Raw genomic sequence first — 19,309 nt, forward strand, 5'->3', positions numbered from 1 at the left:
CGTGTCAGGTTCGATTTCACGTGTGTTTTTTATGGAGCCTAGCTGACAGAAACTGTTTGAGGGATTACTATGAGTTTTGAAGTGCAAGTTCGATGACATAATCGAATAACTATTAATTTCAATAACCACTTTAAACCTAAGTATAATTTCAGGGATTACTTTAAAGTTTAGCTCAAAATTTAACTATATTAAAAATATATAATTATACTATATTTTAATATATATTTATATGCAACAGGTGATTATTTGTTGTGTCTATATAATATAGTTATAACTCATCATATAAAATTATACAAATGTATATGTTAAATAATTTAATTAAATATATAAAATTATTTAATAATTTTTAATTGTTATTTCTACGTAAAGAAATTTTCGTGTGATTAATCATGATTTGAAAACGGAGGAAGGAGTAAAAAAGAAACACTGATTCTGTGTGACTGTGTAGTGAGTAGGAAGCTAGCTATATAGCAGGGGTGGAACCTCATGCAACAAAAAGAGGACAATGGCCTCTCAAATTATAAATTTTTTTTATAAATTATGTATAAATTTTAATTTAATCCTTTTCAAAAAATTATATTTTATTTTTATTATAAAATTAATTTTTAATGTCTCGCTAAAGTTCAACATAACTCTGCCCTGCGATATAAAGTGCTGGGAGCCCGGGACAATATAACGATGAAAGGGGAATAAGATCTGCATGTTTTGAACGCGCAATATAATGATGAAAACGCGCGGGAATGTTTTGAACGACATATTTACATACATTCATTCCTTATTGCATATAGTTGTGTATATATGTGATGCCTTCCATGCCTGAATGCTTTCTTTAATGTGTTGAGAATTGAGATCTGCTTCGAGCCTTGGACCCACATGAATGAAACCACTCACATTAACAAACCAAAACACTTTAATAAAAATATTAAAAATATTTTTTTTAAAGACGTTGATACATGTTATGTTATTATTAGATATTTTTATTAAATCGGTTAATAGTTTATTTTTTATTATAAAGCAAATAAAATTGATTTATTATAGTAATAATAATAAATCTAATTATCTGCATTATAATTATTAGATTCGATTTGATCCGACCGAATTATATCATTTAAATTGAATATCTTTAAATTTTTTTATAAAAAGACAATTATATTCCTGATTTTTTGTTTTTCAAATATTTAAATCCCTAAAAATTTAAAAATACAATTAAATCTCTAAAAAAAATTGGGTTTATTGTTATTATTATAAAGAAAATTAGTTTTATTCTAATTTGTTAAAAAAATTCAAAAATAACTAGTTCATTAATACGTCCAATAATAATGTGACGCATAAATATCTTTATAGAAAGACGTTTTACGCATCTTTATGAGAGCATCTGTTAAAAAATAGAATAAAAATAAAGTTAGGCCTTTTGCCAAACCTACCTATAGCTAGTTGCTTCATATATATCACATACGTTGCCAGGATCTGAACCACAGCCCTAAATCGCTCTTTCATTAATAATGCTTATAGTTTTTTTCCATCCTAACTCATCACCATTTGCTCAACCACTTGATATCTGGATATTTTTTTTCACGTAAAAAAACATTAGTTCAACAATTAAAGAAAAATGATTATTTTCTATGTAAAACTATGAATTAAGATGATGCATAATATTCGATTATTATGAATTTTAATAAATAGAAACAGAGATAAAATTAAATCTTTTTTCTTTTTAAATTTATACAAATGTGCTACAAATGATATACTTTTTCTTCTCTTTCAAAAAATAAATCTAAACACTTTCCATGTTTGTAAAAATTTCCTTGAACAAAATTTTTCTTTTGATGACATCTTTTTTTTAAATCTAAAAAGTTTGTATAACCAAAATTAAAATACTTATAAAAAATTTATTATACTACAAAATAAGAGGATTATTAAAATCTAAATTTCCAAATATTAGATGGAGACTGAAATGACAGAAATAGAAGGAGAATGGACTGAATGGTGGAGAGAAAAAGGAAAGAGAAAAGAATAAAGAAATAAAAGAGAAAAAAAAGAGGTATGAATAAAATTATGTAGAAAAAGGAGATGAAGAAGAAAGAAAGAGAAAAAAGAAAAAGAGAAAAACAAGAAGATGAAGACTATCACTGTCAAGATTGGGACGGCGGCGACAGTCCTCCGTCGTGCCGGTAGCTTGGTTATTGAACCTGAGAAAGGTTTTTGGGGAGAGAAAAGAGAGAAGCGAGAATAGTTTTTGTTTCGAAATGAACATTAATAATTAAATGTTTATTGTATCATTAGACATGATGAATTTTAGAATGGCAATAATTATAATGATTATAGTAATTTTAACAATACTTTAAAAATAGAGTTAAAATTAAGGTCACAATTTTTATTATTTGACAACTTTTCTTCTTTTGATCACACTTTTTATTTTTATTTTTTAAATTAAAAATATTATCAAACAATAAAAAATATAATTTAATTTTAAATATATTTTTAAATAATATTAATTTCATAGACACTATAATCATCACAACTATAATGCACTTAATATATATTACACTATGTGATTACATAAATAATTTTTATTTATTATATTTGTTACGGTGTAACTCTCATATTGAGTCTATATTAAGTCTAAAATTATGGCCGACTTTAAAATATTTCTCTTAAAAGTATACTAATTCATAAAAGACGTAATTTGTATCATATTCATGTAAAATCTTATATTTATCCAGCATAAATCTATCTATATATTTTTAAGATTTATTCTCCAAACACGGTAAATAAAAATTTAACACATTCTCAAAGTATATATTATCTATTCCCAATTTTTATACATCTTAGACTATATATTACTTACTTGAATGTTAGAATCTACGACCCTATTTCTTAAATAATATACCAACCTGAATTTACGTTCCAATCCTAAAAGTTTAGGTTCCACAATTAGGAAATGTAATCTAAATTTACGTTGGGAATAATGTATACTTATTTAAGTGGCATGCATGAAATAGAAAAAAAGCATTATGACCGTTAAATTTTCGCATTGCAGTAGTGTAATTGCTTGCAATAATTGTAACTTAATACCTGTGTACTGCTCAATTGTTGATGATGGAGCTTATTTCTATTCATCAATATGTTTGTTTAACTGTAGTTAGATACGGATTCTCCCATATTGCTTCTCAAATTCTTGGTCCTGCTCTTTATACTATAATCTGTGGTTCCTGAGCCGACAAATCATTGAAATTCTACTTCATTTGGCAACTAGCTTTCACACTACTACATTTCTTCTTATTATAAATAGGATGAGCACACATTGCTATTCCTCTGTGCAAACATTAGCTTTTTCTTAAAACCTTCTTATTAATTCATACACAACACAAATTAAAGGGAATATAATGGCATCGAGTTCAATGTCATCTTCAGGGTCATGGAGTGCTAAGGACAATAAGGCCTTTGAAAGGGCATTGGCCGTTTATGATAAGGACACTCCTGACCGTTGGTACAATGTTGCTCGCGCCGTCGGCGGAAAAACTCCCGACGAAGTTAAGCGCCACTACGAACTTCTCCTCCGAGATGTTAAGTCTATTGAATCAGGGCAAGTGCCATTTCCAAAATACAAGAAAACTGGAGGTTCTAACTAAGAGAAAGAACAGGTTTTTTTATCCTATCTATCATTTTTTTCAGTAAATTTTATGATTTTGATAAAACAAATTAGTATAAATGTTTAATAGAAATTATTTTCTACCCATAAAAAAGAGACTCGAACCCGCAACCTCTTAATTGAGTATGGGGAAACTATGCCATTTGAGCTATTACTCATTGGCACCCATAAAAAATTATTTACTAAATCAATCATATAAATATATATTATTTTATTTATTTTTAATATATATTTTATATTTTAACATATATTATATACAAATTAATTAAATTAATAATTGATTTTTTGTATACATATAATTTAGTTAAAATTTCAATTATACCTGTATCACACTTAAAAGAACCATATACAAATAACAAAATAATGGTACAATATATAGTTACATATTAAATATTATCAGTGATATTTTGATTTATTTTTTGTTTTTAAATACATGTTTTATTGCATTGATACTCAAAGAGATTTTAAGTAAAAAAAAATGGTCTGTGCAAGAGCGGCACCAAATATAATGGTAGTAATATATGACAATACGGTTAAGGTGGTTAGTTCGAATAGCAAACTTTTTTACCTGCTGAATAAAATATTAAGAGTAAACTATCAAAATAATATTCGAAAATTTGTATTATTAATAAAACAAATTTTAAAAAGATGCTAATGACTTCTAAAATATTAAAAACATGAATAAAAAAATTAAATATTAAATATATATTTTAAAAAATAATTTTAGAAATAAAATTTTGATGTAAATTTTTACAATTATAATTTTAAAAAAATCTTTTTATTTTTAAAATTTGGCAATTTTTTATCAATTGAATTTTTTTAAAAAAATTATTGTAAATAACCACATTTATTTGAAAAATAAAAAATTAGAGATCAATTTTTTTTCAAATTTTTTTGTACAATTTCTAAATATTTATTCAAATGTTGCTATAAAAATCTAGATCCAATAAATAAGTAGTTAAATATAAAAATTTTTTGTTACAAAAAATATAATAATATTTATTGGTTTTTTTGAACATATTTTTAAATCATTTAGGAGTTATTTTGTCGATAACATCTTTTAGAGATTTTTTGTCAGCGATTGAATCTTTCGGATACTAAATTGATATTTAATCCAAATATGAATAACTTATGCTAAAAAGTTATAAAAAAATATTATATATACACTAAAATTGGTGTAAAAATTTCTAGACATCTACCCTAAAATTACTAATCAAATTGTGATTTCTATGGACTTGTACAGTTGTATATGTACTCATTTCACCTTTATCTTTAGATTCAATATATTGTTCGTGCAAACATACACTGTATTCTGGAGATTTTTTTTATTTGCTTTTCCCGAACTTATATTACTATCTCTTTCTTTCACTTGCAGGCATTGGCAAATTAAGGATTTGTGACTTTCACTACAAATTAAAGCAGCATTATTTCGTTCTATAGGATCGTAGTAGCAGTAACACTTTGTGTAAATTATTTGTCAGTGCTATAGCATTGGACTATATAAATATATTAATCATCATAAGAATCATGTAAGATGATTCCATGTTGTAATTTATTTATTCCAATCAAGCTGCTAAGGTGAACCAAAGATTTTAGTCCCCATCATTAATAAATTAACGTTCTAACTTTTGTTAGAATATTTTGTTGTGGGCTATTAATGGTTGACTTTTATTTATGTTGAATTAAATGTTTAAATTCAATATTTCTATAAGTTTATGAAGTGATTGAGCGGTATATTTTAGATTTTAATTACTACTATATTGAACTTTAGGATTCATAATTAAGGTATATGATAAGACAGATAATAGTGTAAAATTCTTATATTTTAAGTTTTTGATAACTAAAACTTAATCACTCTATATATATGTTATATAATAAAAAATCCACACATTCATTTAATTTTCTTGACGGCTAATGAATCTACCATGTATTAAAGAAATTAGATAAAATATTTTTGAGTGTCAAATTGTATTTTCACCAAAATAATATTCTTCAACCACTTAGCTCATACAACAATCATCATGAAACTTCCAGATTCCAGAAGTATATGCCATACGTATTTCAGAGAACAAAATAAATACTTTAATGATTTACGAGACAAATCAACAGTTAGTTTTGACTGCTATTGAAGATCTATATTTCATAGGAAACATTTCAAATATATTGGGGAGTATCGGTGCACCAGTTGTTTTAACCGTTGATTTCAATTAATATATATTATATATATTTTTTATAATTCAGATCAACGGTTAAAATAATTGGAACACCGGTACTCTCGATGCACTTGAAATGTTTCTTATTTCATAATATGATGAAATGTGCAAGTATTATTCAATAACTATTATTAGTTTATATTTTTAAGTGTTAAAATATTTTTATTAATTTTATATATTTTGATTTAATTTATTTGGTTAGCAGAAATTTTTTTTTAAGATAGATGGTTTTATTTCAAATTAAAAAAAATGTTTGGTCTAATAAAGAGTATACGTAATAACCAAAAATGCAAAAGATCTAACTAAAGAAATTCAAAGAATTATTAAGACAGAGAGAGTGAAAATTTGGTTAAAGTAAGTTTACTTACTAGAAGATTTTATCCTTATGGTAGTCAATGTATAACGGCACAAACGAGGTTCAAACTTGAAATCATATAAAATTTATATCAACACCATTATTATGCAAGAAGCTTTCAAGAGGTATAGGTTCCACATTTTTCTGGATTGCTTAGCTCTGAGAATAAGGCTAAAGAGGTAAAACAATCTAAGCTTGCATAATTAACTTTGTAAACCTCTAATCTGACTAATTTTTTTGTCTAAACAAGAAAGAAACAAAAAGGTTTCTAATGGTTTTGGTCCCACCGTTAATTTAAACCCTGTGGAATCAGTTTTGTTCTTTTGGAAGTGGATTGTTCTGTTTCGAAAACTGGTTCGGCAGTTTTCCTTCCAAAAATCATTATACTCTCTAGAGTTTGGATATCTCTCGGATTTAGGCCTCCGTAAAAAGTCTCAGGTTATTCAACTTTTAGAAATAACAAAATATATTTTTAATGAATTACATATAATTAATAATATAAAAAAGATAATAGTAGTAGATATTGAAGTTTAAATAATAAGAAAGAAAACAATATGACAAACGTGTATTTGATTGAAGGTGAAAACTCAGGTGCAGTCGACTTCACGTGAAGTTGATAACTGAGAGCTGTTAAATGATTTGATCGATTTGACTAAATTTTCATCTAATGACTTTTAGTTATCAACTTCACGTAAAGTCGACTGCACCTGAGTTTCCACCTTGATTGAAAGTGTCAATAATGAATTTAGGCCAAGACACACCCCCTTTTGTTTCTCTAATGTTTTCTTTGAACATACGCGACCCTTATCCCTAGCAATCGCTTCACCCCGTGAATAATGTACATAACATTAGCTCCATCATTGGATTGGTCTTTACACTCATTGACCCATAAAGACACATAATTTAATTTTAATATATGTTATCCTTTAAATTAAGACAATAATAAAATTTACTTTCTCATTTATTAATTTTTTATTTTAAATAATTTTTTTCTTTCAAATAAATAACTACTTTTGAGTTTTGACCAGTATGACGAAACAAAGAATCACGTTTAAAATATTTGAACTGTTAAGAGCATGAAATCCTCTGAATAAAATAGAAATAATTATCCGATTACTATTTATGTAACACAATCATTTGGCACCACTACTATTGCACTCCTCGATCTGCATTGTACCCAGTCAGTTACTTTAAGTAGTACCGTAGTGGTAACCAACTTTCATTCGGCACTTTTTTTGTTACTTCATTTCTTCCTTCAAAAACACATTTCAATTTCAATTCAATTCAATTCAAAGGATTGAACAAACAACTTCTTCATCATGGTGAATGCTGCGCATTTCTTCTTCGGTGTAATAGGTGCGTGACTCACAACCTCCCTCATTCGATCTTCTTTTCTTTCTTCAATTTGTGCCTTCTCTCTATCTGATCTCGTGAATCTCGTTCATCGTTACAGGAAATGCTTCTGGACTCTTCCTATTCTTGGCTCCAACGTAATTAATTATATTCCTCCTTCTTTGTTTCGTATTATTGAATTAAAGCCTTTTTATTCTTTCATTTCTTATTTTAATTTGTGTTTAATTTGCAGTATTACATTCAAGAGGATTATTAAAAAAAAATCCACAGAACAATTCTCTGGAGTTCCTTACCCTATGACACTGCTCAACTGTCTTCTTTCCACTTGGTAATTAAATTAATTTAATTATTTCTTACACTCCTATATTCTTATTCTTAATATAAAACTCTTTTGTGCACAGATTTTTTTTTCTTCTTCCGTTTTCTTTTTCTTTTTCTATGTTTTTTTTCTAGCGGTGGTTTGTTGTTTTGAGTTTCATAACCTTCAATTCAGGTAGATTTATTATTGTGCATACTTTACTATCACTACGTACATTGATCAAGAAACTAAAACTTGCGACGTTATTTACGGATCGGATAAATTTATTTATCTAATTTCTCTCTCTAGTTACTTTGTCTCTCTTCTATATTGTTCAAAATTCACTTCCCTTTCAATATCCAAATGTTGCCATAGAAATATATTTCCTATATTCTTTACATGGATACATCTTTTTCAGTATATTATGTTATCCAAATTTTTTATCAAATATATCTTTTATTATACATAATTTATAGAAAAACGTTATTTTAATTATTTGAACACAAAACTTTAGTTAAAGTATATATAAACCACTTGTCATTTGATCAAATTCATTTTATATTATTTTTAATCTTTTTGTACTGTTAATTAGTGTAAAAGATTTTTAAGCACAATGAAATTTGTACTGTCAATTAGATGATAATATAAAATATTTTAGTATATTAAAATTAAATTTAAAAAATATTTTTAATGATAACATATAAATAATTATCTAAAATATCCAATTAAATTGATGGTTCTGATTATGAGAAAAAATAAATGTATAAACAGGTATGGATTGCCATTTGTGTCTCCAAACAACATACTTGTGGTGATAATAAACGGCACAGGAGCATTGATAGAAATCGTATACGTAATAATCTTCATAACGTATGCACCGCCGAAGGAGAGGAACAAAACCCTTGGGCTCTTCTCATTTGTAATAGCAATTTTCGCCATCGTTGTTGTTATTTCCCTTATTGCCCTTCATGGCAATATCAGAATGGTCTTCTGCGGTTTGGCTGCCGCCCTCTTCTCCATTATTATGTATGGCTCTCCCCTCTCTATTATGGTAAGCTCTTTTTTCCATCTTCTCTTTATTATTCATGCAACAAACTAAATTAAAGTGGTTGAGTGATTAGTTTATTTGTCTATCTAAGTAAAAGTTAAATTGCTAAAGAATTTGAATCTTGTCTTATACAGTAATTTATTAGTCAGTAATAAAATTTGTGATAAATTAATTATTATTGCTGGATCGAAAGATACGGTAAAAAACCGTATCACTCTGGAATTGTCGGCCACTAATAACTAAATATTTCACTAGAGTCTGTATTTTGAGAAGGAAAATTAAAAAGGAATATTAGTTATCATGATCAAGAAAGTAACGTACTAGATCTTTGCAATTTTCATGTTACTAGTAAAATGATGATTGTTTCGTGCCCCCACAAATATCCCTATCATGTGAATTGGGATAGACTCGTTTGGGTAGCTTGTCCTTTTTGCTCACCCTCCTTTTTCCTTTTCCTCTTCTGGTAATGCGTCCCTTCATCAAGAAAGATCCAATAATGCCATTATTATGAATGAAGTTGTGTCATATCATATGATATGTTTATCTCCTTTCAAATATATAATTAATAATTTTGATTTTTCTTTTTGAATGAAACAAAAAACTTTTTTAGTGCATTAAGTGCTGGAACATTATTCTACCCAAGAATAAAATAATTTTTAATTCAATCGTACATTTAAATAGTAAATCTATTCTTTTTGAAATATTTTTCTACTTTCTTAATTTTTTACTTAAATTACATTAGGATTATTTGGTCTAAATATATTAATTTCTTAACAAATTTAAAAGATGAATAAAGAAAACTTATTTTGAAAAGAAAGAAATAGTATTTAATTTACTTATTTAGCAACTTATAAAGTTTTTACTACTGCTTCATACAGGATATAATTTTACTTTCTAAATAAAAGTAATATTTAACACTCATAAATGTATTTTTCTACTTCTGTATGTTCTTATCTAATGCTTTCATGAAACGGTTCTAGCAGTGTCAAATTAAAGAAACCTTGTCGTCTTGTATTTGTTTTTTCCTTTGTGATAATAATTATGGACCGTATGTTATGTTTTGTGGACCTGATAATATGATTAATTATTTATGTTAAATTAAATGAATGCAGAAACTGGTGATCAAAACTAAGAGCGTGGAGTTCATGCCGTTCTACCTTTCCCTCTTTGTGTTCATCTGTGGTACTTCCTGGTTCATTTATGGCCTTATAGGCCGTGACCCCTACCTTGCAGTAAGCACATACATCTTCACTAACTTCAGCATTTGAAAAATTCAACAATTATGATGAATAACTGTATGGTTGGATGAAACATATATAGGTACCAAATGGAATAGGATCAGCATTGGGGACAGCGCAACTAATATTGTATTTCATGTACCGAGGCAACAAAGGTGTTAGCAATGAGGAAACAAAGGCAGCAGCAACAGAAGCAGCAGACACCATGGAGATGGGCGTTGCAAAAGCCACATCATCGGAACAATAATAATACAATGCAAGCTCATGAGGACACGTGTCTGCTGTACTGTTTGTTCGCGTTGCTTGCTATCTTATTATAGTAGTATCTTAAGTTATTGCTATTACGATCTTAGTGTTTGTGGTTCGGAATTTTAGTTGTTAGTTGCTCTGGTGATCCAATTCAAGTGCAAATTTAGCCCATTGGGTTACACAGAATAAACCTTAGGTTGTTTATGATGATGTTATGAATTTCAATCTGAAACTACTCCCTTTTAGTGATTTTCTCTATTTTTCTTGCTTTTCATTATACTTCTTTGGTTTTAAATAATTGCTCATGAATGAATTCAGAAATGATTGTAACATATGAGAGAAATAGAAAATGATGCATGAAGCCATGCAGAGACTATAACTTTTTATGCAAGAAAAGCCTCACAAATCTACTTGATTTACTAACTACTTAACTGTTTTTCCTTAACTGATGATCATGATTATTAGAGTCTTCACTAATAGTTCAATTATAATATTCCTCTACATTTAAATGTACGTAATTTTATTAATTATCATCATAAAAAGTATTCTCTAAACAAAGAATTAGTCACCATATTAATAATTACTTATTATTTATATGTGTGTATGGATGGGTGGGTGTGTATATATAACTGGTTATTACCAAATTGAAAATAATCAAATCTATTATATTGGAATAATTAATTTTTTTAATAGATAATTGTTTTCATTATCTAAAAATGAATGAATAGTTGACGAGAGTGCAAAAAGAAAAATAGAAAAGTAATGCACAAAATAAAATTGTGAATGTAATTCTTGTAATGGAAAATATTTAGAAAAAGTCATGAAAATTCATTATTTGTATAATTATAGTAAAGTATATTTTGTCTAGTATATGTTAAAAATTTTAAAAGTATCACTAATATTTAATTTTATTTTATTTTATTTTATTTTTTTTAATTTTATCTTTAATCACAAAATCATTATTGCATGGGCTGCTGGATTGGGATTGGCATATATGAGGTTGGCATGAAAGGGCCCCGTAATGCGACAAAATGCCTTATCATCAGTTATCGATTAGGTCATCACAAATTCACAATGAATACAGAATACTCAACCTGTTGTTACGTTATTATTAGGAAATGATGGGACAGGGAGGAATGAGTTAAAAGAAATCAATATCGCATAGAATATCTGCCAAGTGCTTTTGATTTTTGAATCACTCAGAGAACCTTGGAAATATTATGGAAAAAATTTTAAGTGTACCGAGAAAGTTGGTGTTCTAGTTATTTTAACCGTTAATTTTAATTAATATATAGGGTAAAAAACTGAAATAAGCCATGGAGAGATGAATATTACACGAATAAGTCAAAAGAAAAATTGATTCAGCAATCAATTAATGTACAAAATAATGTAGTTCGAATCACCTCATTTCGAACTTGAATCTTAAATAATTCGAATCCATGCAATTCGAACTACATACACGCATGAACTCTACATAATTCGAATTGATGCAATTCGAATTAGCTTTAGTTAATTCGATACATGGTGATTCGAATTAACTTGAGAATGGAGACGTATATAATTCGAATCTTGTTGATTCGAACTATGCACGTTTCGCCACTAGTAGTAATTTGAATTGAGGTATTTCGAATTACATTAGATTTTTCTATAAAAGGAGTTCGAATCCACCCCATTCGAACCACTTTTTCACTCTCAGACCCCACCAAATCCCAGAGAAAACGACCCAGTTTCGCTCCGACAAAGGCTCGAGCAGAGTATTTAGCTGATGGAGGACGATCCAGGTAGACTATATCAGTTGGATGGAGTGGCTCATATTGTCGGGGTCATCAATGACAAGGTTAGTGGTTTTTAATTTTTTTCTTGTGCTTTATTTTTGTGATGTTGCACGTGGTTTTTGTTGGTGGTATTGCATGTGGTTTATTGAAGTGGTTTTGTTTGCAGTTTGGTAGGCGGTTTAATTTAGCGGTTTCCGTTACTGGCTTTGCATGTGGTATTGGTAGTGGTTTTTGTTTAGTGGTTTTGCATGTTGTATTGTTAGTGGCTTTCGATGTGGTTTATGTTAGCGGTTTACGTTAGCGGTTTACGTTAGCGGTTTGTGTGAGTGATTTTTGTTAGTGGTATTGTGTGCGGTTGATTTTGGTGGTCTTGCATGTGGTTTATTTAGTGATTTTGTATGCGGTTTATGTTAGGGGTATTGTATGCGGTTTATGTAAGTGGATTTGCATGCGGGGTTGGTAGTGGTTTATTATATTACTTTTGTATGTGGTTTATTATATTGCTTTTGTATGCGGTCCTTGTTTTGGCAGCCCCAGCGTTGCATCTCGAGCATGCGGCAGCAGCAAGGCATGCCCCTCGATGAGAGATACGTTCCGTACCTGCAGATGGCCGGATTATACCATCTTGCGAGGCTGAACGATAGATGGTTTTGATTAGATGAGCCCCTTGTTAGTGCATTCGTTGAGCGGTGGCGTCCGGAGACGCACACCTTCCACATGCCGTTCGGAGAGTGCACGATCACACTTCAGGATGTGGCGTACCAGTTGAGGTTGCCAGTGGATGGGCGCTATGTTAGTGGTTGCCTTACAGATTTTCAGATATACATCGAGGGTGGCCGTCCTGCCTGGGTGTGGTTCCAGGAGTTGCTTGGAGTGATTCCTCCTCCGAGCCAAGTTCAGAAGTTTGCTGTAAACTGCACTTGGTTCCAGGAGACTTTTGGGGAGTGCCCCGCGGGAGCCGATGAGGAGACTGTGTGGCGCTTTGCTCGTGCATATATCATGATGTTGTTGGGTACTCAACTATTAACCGACAAGTCTGGCAACCGCATTCACATCAGATGGCTTCCCTACGTAGCTAGGCTTGAGGAGATGGGTACCTACAGCTGGGGGTCTACAGCACTAGCATGGTTGTACCGGTGCATGTGCCGAGTGGCGAACAGACATGTGGTAAAGTTAGCGGGCCCACTTCAGTTACTTCAGTCGTGGATATTCTGGCGCTTTCCTAGGTTTAGGCCTGCTGGGTATGATACATACAGCTGGCTGTTGGCCTCGAGGTACCCTACTCAGACCTTTCTATTTCAATTTAAAATAGTTGATTCCATGTTTGCTTCTTATGTTATACAAATCTGTCATACTTTTAATTAGCTATAACACCGATGTGAGATGCAGGTGGTCAGGTTACAACCCTTCCGGTGGCAAGAAGGGACCTAGAGTGCAGAACTGGAGACTGAGGATAGACATGTTACAGGCCAGGGATGTGAGTATACTAATCGACTATGTTTATTTAATTAATTAAACTTTATGACTTTGGATCATGAATTAGCCTGACAATGTTGGAATCTTTCTGCAAATTATCTGGATGCCCTATAGCTCCCCCGAGGTACTGCAGGTTGTGCATCCGGAGGTGTTGGAGGTGGCCAGAAACCCTCCGGAATGGAAGGTGTGAATCTCATCCGATACACACTGAAAACCGAACTAAGACGATACACCTGGTGGACGTAAGGCTGCCAAGTAAGCCGTGAGTAGGCACAGCATGCCAGTGCGTGCAGACAAGGAAAATGAAGTGCCTGGAAGTATCCTCAGTCATATGTCTGAGATCCAAGTGAGACCCTGTAGATACCCAGTGAGAACGAACCAGTCGAAGTCGTCTCTACGACGGTGTACTCCGAGTTATCCCTGTCGTACAAAGTCACCGTGAAGCACATCGCCGTCTTCAAATTGGCCTCGATACACTTCACCAGGTGTTGACTGAATTGTTGTCCGGTACCCAGCTGGGCCTCGGCCTCTCTCCCCTTGCGGACAAATAGTTCGGCCAACCTACCGTATGTTGCCTTCACCAGCAAGCACACAGGGAGGTTTCTGACACCCTTGAGGATTGAGTTCACACACTTAGAGATATTCGTCTTCATGTGTCCGAATCTCCGGCCCTCATCACAGTACTGTGTCCACAATGAATACTCAATCCGGTTTGCCCAGTCACACATCGTCGGGTCTTCAGAGCGCAGAATATCAAACTAGTAATCGAACTCTACCTCGGTCTTAGCATATGCAGCATTCACAAGAAGCCTCCTTGCGTCTTTGCCCTTGAAGGTGAGGGCAAAATTTGCTGCTACATGTCGAATGCAGAATGCCCGGTATGCAGCTGGAGGTAGCCATCCCCCGTCGGGAGCCTCGAGCGCGGCCTTGATGCCGTTATGCCTGTCCGATATAACCAGCAGACCCGGCTGCGGTGTCACGTGCTGACACAGGTGGGAGAGAAAGAAGGACCAGGACTCAGCATTCTCACCCTCGACTAGTGCGAATGCAACATGGAGTATGTTGGAGTTCCCGTCCTGTGCAATCGTGACAAGCAACTTTCCCCCATACTTGCCATATAGATGGGTGCCGTCAATACTCACCAACGGCTTGCAATGATAGAATGCCTCGATACACGGTGGGAACGTCCAGAACAGTCTGTGAAAATAAGCTTGAGACTCGTCCAGCTGTCCCCCAACTCGAACAGGGCTCGTCCTGAGGACTGCAACAGTACCAGGCATGGTCAACTGGACTCCTAACACCCACCTAGGGAGCTCATTGTACGACTCATCCCAGTCACCATATTTGACGGCAACAGCCTTCTGCTTCGCCAACCAGACCCTCCTGTACGTCGGCCTAAACCCAAAGTGTGCGGCCGTGGCATTTAAGAGCACCTTGATGCTGACGGATGCATCAGCCCTAACCATTGGCATAATGAATGCCGATATCACATGATAATCCAAACTCCTGTGGTCGCTAGAGATGGAGGTGGTGAGACACGTATGCAGACCATTGTACCGTTTGACCTCTCAAATGCCCTAGCGTTGCCGGAGACTCAATCGAATCAACCATGTGCACCCATTCCCGAACTCAGAACACTTGCCCACATACCGGCGATAGTCAGACTCCACTACCTTATACTGTACCCCTCGGCGAATGCTGTAAGTCTTCACACTTAACGGGCCTCATCTTTATCCTGAAATTGCTGACCAACCTAGAACTCTCTCAGACCAGCAGACCCTTCCGCATCTCTAGCGCCAAATCCAACAGGCTGCCCGGGAACCCCCTCCTGCCTCATGGCATCTAGGTCCAAAGATGAAAAATGTGGAGGGTACTGCTGTGTGCCAGAGCTAGAACCCCCTCCCGCCCCTGCAGGCTCACTCGCTCCAATATCATCGCCACTGTCATCAGCAATCATATCCGGCTCGACATCATCGTCCTCTGGATCATCCAACAATCCATCTCCAATCCCATCCGGTGCAGCACACTGTAGAGAGGTCAGCAGAAATTTTCCTGTACCAACCTCGTCGCCAACACTGCCGTTGAGATCAACAGCGAACGAAGGGGAGGCGACAGGCTGGACGGGTGGCTCGTACGCAGGGACGGAGGAAGAAGCAACGGCAGGTCTGGAGCTAGAACCGGCTACCGTGGCTAAAGTGGTGGTATTTTGATTCGAACCTCCCGAGCTGGATACCACATCAACCAACTTTGCCAACAGCTCTGGTGTCCTCACTTCGGGAAACTGTCGGCGACAATGAAACATGACCTGCAAGTCCTCATCACTCCCGATCGTGAAACAATCATACTTCACGATTTCTTGGAGCATCGTGATTGGAATGCGATAGAAAACTTCTTAACCCGTTTCACACCTTCCAGACCAAGTTTTAGCAGTACAGAGCTAACAAGGTCATCATAGCTCGTCGTAGGCCTCACGATAATACAGAGAGGATCCTTATCAGTGAACTTCACACCGGAACGAGTTTTTCTCTTAATCGATCCTATGTGGTGAATCAACACTACAAAACTCTCCTCACTAGCCATCTTACCCCTCTAATGAGAGCAACTCACGTATATACAGGTCTGGTCCACACTAATTCGAACTAGCCTAATTCGAATTGTACAATGTGTAATTCAAATCAACATCATTCGAATTACATAGGAGTAATTCAAACCAGCTCAATTCGAATTATGTTGAATTCACGTTTGATAGTAATTTGAATTGCTTCAATTCGAATTATGCTTAGTTCACGTTTCATAGTAATTTGAATTGCCTCAATTCGAATTATGTATGTTCCAGCTTTGCATGTAATTCGAAGTAGCACAATTCGAATTACATTCAATCCAAGTTCGAAACGGTTTAATTCGAACTACATATATTTGTGCATTGGTTGATTGGTGAATCAGATTTCGTTTTGGCTGATTCCTGTAATTTCTTTCTCCCCATGGCTTATTTTAGTTTTTTACCCTAATATATATTATATATATTTTTTATAATTCAAATCAACAGTTAAAATAACTTTCCTATGAAGTTGGCCATCTAAGTAACTTTTTAAGGCTGCGTTTGTTACCCGATAAAATAAAATATAAAAAATAGAGATATAAAATATATTAATTTAATTTATTTAATAATAAAATAAAATTTTCATTTATTTTTATTTTTTATATAAAAATTTAAGAAAAATATAATTATAAAAATTAATAAAAAAATAAAAAATAACTTTAAATTTTTGTTAATACTTCTGTATTTTTTTTGTTTTGTCAATAAGTATATAAAATACATTAATTTAACATCTCTCATAGGGTTAGAAGTGAGTTAAGTCAACTCATGAACCAATTCGAACTCGATTTGTTGTAGTGTTTGGTGGAGAGACAGAAACAGAAAGACTGAGACTGAGAGACAGAGACTAAGAGACAGAGATTGAAATAAATTTCAGTATTCTGTTTTGTGCAAAATGGGAAACAAGAATTAAAACAAGAATGAAACTTTAATTTAATTTGCACAAAGGATAAAATTAGAATTAATTAATTGAAATGAAAGTATTTTAGGTATAAAATGTTATTAAAGTTTTAGTCTCTATCTCTAAAAATTTCAGTCCCCCGTGTCCCTACTTTTTGGAGGTACTGAAATACTAAAATTTTGGAGACAGAGACAGAAATTTTAGTACCAGTCTCTAAACCAACAAACACAATACTGAGTCTCAGTCTCTCAGTCTCTGACTCAGTACCTCAAAATAAACGCTACCTAATAGTTCAATAAGTTGAACTCGTGAACTGATGAGTCAAACTTGAATCTGGAATTGAGCTCATAAATTAAATGAGCTAAGCTTGAATTGGATAAACTCAACTTATTAGCTCATAAGCTGGCTCGATTATATATATATTAATGTTTTTAATTATTTAAAATTTTATATTTATTTTTTATATATAATTTTGATGTAGGATATAAATAAATATTTATAATTGATAGATAGACAATATATAAAATTGATTTTTTTAATATTTTTAAAACATATAAATTATAATTTATTGATATAAAATTATAGATTATGTTCATGTTATTTGACTCAGTTTTTGAACTTCCGATGAGCCGAATTTAAACTTAAAAAAATAGATTCAATTGTTAATGAGTCAAGTCGTGAATAAAGTTTAATTTTCGTGAGCCAAACTTGAGTTTAATCTAATTCGACTCAACTCGACTCACTTTCAATCCTAATTTTTGAATATAATATTTTTATTTTTATCTCATCTAGTGAATATAATTTTATATCTCTGTATCTTTATTTCAGTATTTCACATATGTAATGAATATAGCCTAAGTGACCGTGTGACACATCTTGATCACCTATCAACTTTTAAAAACACCCGTCAAAAGAACATTGTACTAATTCGTTTGGATGGAAGGAGATAAATAAAAAGGAAATAAGTGAAAAAGAAAGACTAAAAAGAAAAGAAAAAAAATGAAAGTTTTCTTTTTTTGGTCGTTTGGACGAAGAGAGAAGTTAATTTCTCTTTTATTTTTCTCCAGTCTCCAAAAAATTTTTTTAGGTGGATCCCATTACTTTTTTATCTTTTTATATTTCTTTTTCAATCAAACAAGAGAAATTCATCCACTTCTCTTTTTTTTTCTCTCTCTTATTAATGTTATTTTCTACTTCACTTCAAATAAATAAAGCCTAACAGTGAGAAATATGTTTTTTTTAAAGCGGTTTATATGTATATGTTAAAATTTTTAATTAAAAAATTATAAAAAAGATATAAAGATAAGTTTTTAAAATTGTTTTTTAGCATAGCGACGCCAGGCCGCTTGAATGAAACAATGAATAATTGAAAAGTAAAAAATAACAAAGATAGAAAATTGTAAGAGTAAGAAACAATAATGAATCAAGAGTAGGTGCTAGAATTTAAATTCACTTAAATGTCTTACGATTTGTTTATGTGAATTTCTGCGAAAAGCTCTTTTTTTGAGTAATTTTTTAAAAAAATAAAAATAATTTTATATTTGAATATTTTAAATAAAAATATTTTTTATTTAATAATTATATTTAAGTATAATATTATAAAATATTTTTTATTTATTTATTATGTTAGAAACATCTTTTTTTTAAGTAAAAAATTTTAAAAAATATAAATTATAATTTTATAAAATATTTTTTATTTTTTAATATTTTTATTTTTATTATTAAAATTTTACCAAACACACTAAAAAAATATAAATTTTTTTAATAACTTAATGATATCCAAACAAGTTCTTAAACTCTAATAACTATTCAAGTATTCATCTCTACTTTTCTAATATCTAAGTGTAATTATGATCTTAATTACAATCACAGCTTAATGGCTCAAGTGCATGACCCTCCTAATTAGATTAACCTAGTTAATGACTTAATTTTAATTTAATTCCAACTAGTAATAAAGAACGTGAATTCATAAGACCATATAATAAGCAAGCATTTTTCCGACAGGTTATAGTTATACTATAATTTACGACTGTTATTTGTTTAGTTTATTTTAAACTATGAACTCGCACTTATCAGTTAGAAACATGAATACATTTTAGGTTCATGACTTCTTAGTTTGAATTTAAGTAATTTATCATCTAAACTGCTAGTCTGC

The 19,309-nt window shown here is 31.7% G+C and overlaps 3 protein-coding genes across 3 annotated transcripts; 2 read left to right on the plus strand and 1 right to left on the minus strand.

Annotated features, from left to right (window-relative positions):
* Positions 1-3,331: 3,331 nt before the first annotated feature.
* On the plus strand, positions 3,332-5,289 carry LOC107648480 (protein RADIALIS-like 2). The gene is made up of 2 exons (XM_016352327.3): positions 3,332-3,644; positions 5,028-5,289. Exon 1 carries the CDS (start codon positions 3,387-3,389, stop codon positions 3,630-3,632), a length of 246 nt encoding a protein of 81 aa, XP_016207813.1. The 5' UTR covers positions 3,332-3,386; the 3' UTR covers positions 3,633-3,644; positions 5,028-5,289.
* A 2,059-nt stretch (positions 5,290-7,348) lies between these two features.
* LOC107605251 (bidirectional sugar transporter SWEET1) lies at positions 7,349-10,657 on the plus strand. The gene is made up of 6 exons (XM_016307060.3): positions 7,349-7,576; positions 7,674-7,710; positions 7,806-7,901; positions 8,643-8,922; positions 10,032-10,151; positions 10,240-10,657. The coding sequence occupies exons 1-6, from the start codon at positions 7,540-7,542 to the stop codon at positions 10,402-10,404; spliced, it is 735 nt and encodes a 244-aa protein (XP_016162546.1). The 5' UTR covers positions 7,349-7,539; the 3' UTR covers positions 10,405-10,657.
* A 3,758-nt stretch (positions 10,658-14,415) lies between these two features.
* LOC148562987 (uncharacterized) lies at positions 14,416-15,959 on the minus strand. The gene is made up of 3 exons (XM_088491105.1): positions 15,532-15,959; positions 14,768-14,962; positions 14,416-14,599 (listed from the first exon to the last, which is right to left on the minus strand). The coding sequence occupies exons 1-3, from the start codon at positions 15,957-15,959 to the stop codon at positions 14,416-14,418; spliced, it is 807 nt and encodes a 268-aa protein (XP_088347231.1).
* Between the last annotated feature and the right edge of the window lie 3,350 nt (positions 15,960-19,309).

Source organism: Arachis ipaensis, chromosome B6, assembly GCF_059453495.1.
Source record: "Arachis ipaensis isolate K30076 ecotype BB chromosome B6, ASM5945349v1, whole genome shotgun sequence".
NCBI lineage: Eukaryota > Viridiplantae > Streptophyta > Magnoliopsida > Fabales > Fabaceae > Arachis > Arachis ipaensis.

Coding starts and splice junctions, on each gene's coding strand:
- LOC107648480 (XM_016352327.3), top strand. CDS start 3,387: ATGGCATCGAGTTCAATGTCATCTTCAGGGTCATGGAGTGCTAAGGAC.
- LOC107605251 (XM_016307060.3), top strand. CDS start 7,540: ATGGTGAATGCTGCGCATTTCTTCTTCGGTGTAATAG. Junction 7,577..7,673: donor TTTCTTCTTCGGTGTAATAG/GTGCGTGACTCA, acceptor TCATCGTTACAG/GAAATGCTTCTGGACTCTTC. Junction 7,902..8,642: donor AACTGTCTTCTTTCCACTTG/GTAATTAAATTA, acceptor ATGTATAAACAG/GTATGGATTGCCATTTGTGT.
- LOC148562987 (XM_088491105.1), bottom strand. CDS start 15,959: ATGTTTCATTGTCGCCGACAGTTTCCCGAAGTGAGGACACCAGAGCTG. Junction 14,963..15,531: donor TCTAGCTCTGGCACACAGCA/GTACCCTCCACA, acceptor TGAGCTCCCTAG/GTGGGTGTTAGGAGTCCAGT. Junction 14,600..14,767: donor GGCACCCATCTATATGGCAA/GTATGGGGGAAA, acceptor TATATCGGACAG/GCATAACGGCATCAAGGCCG.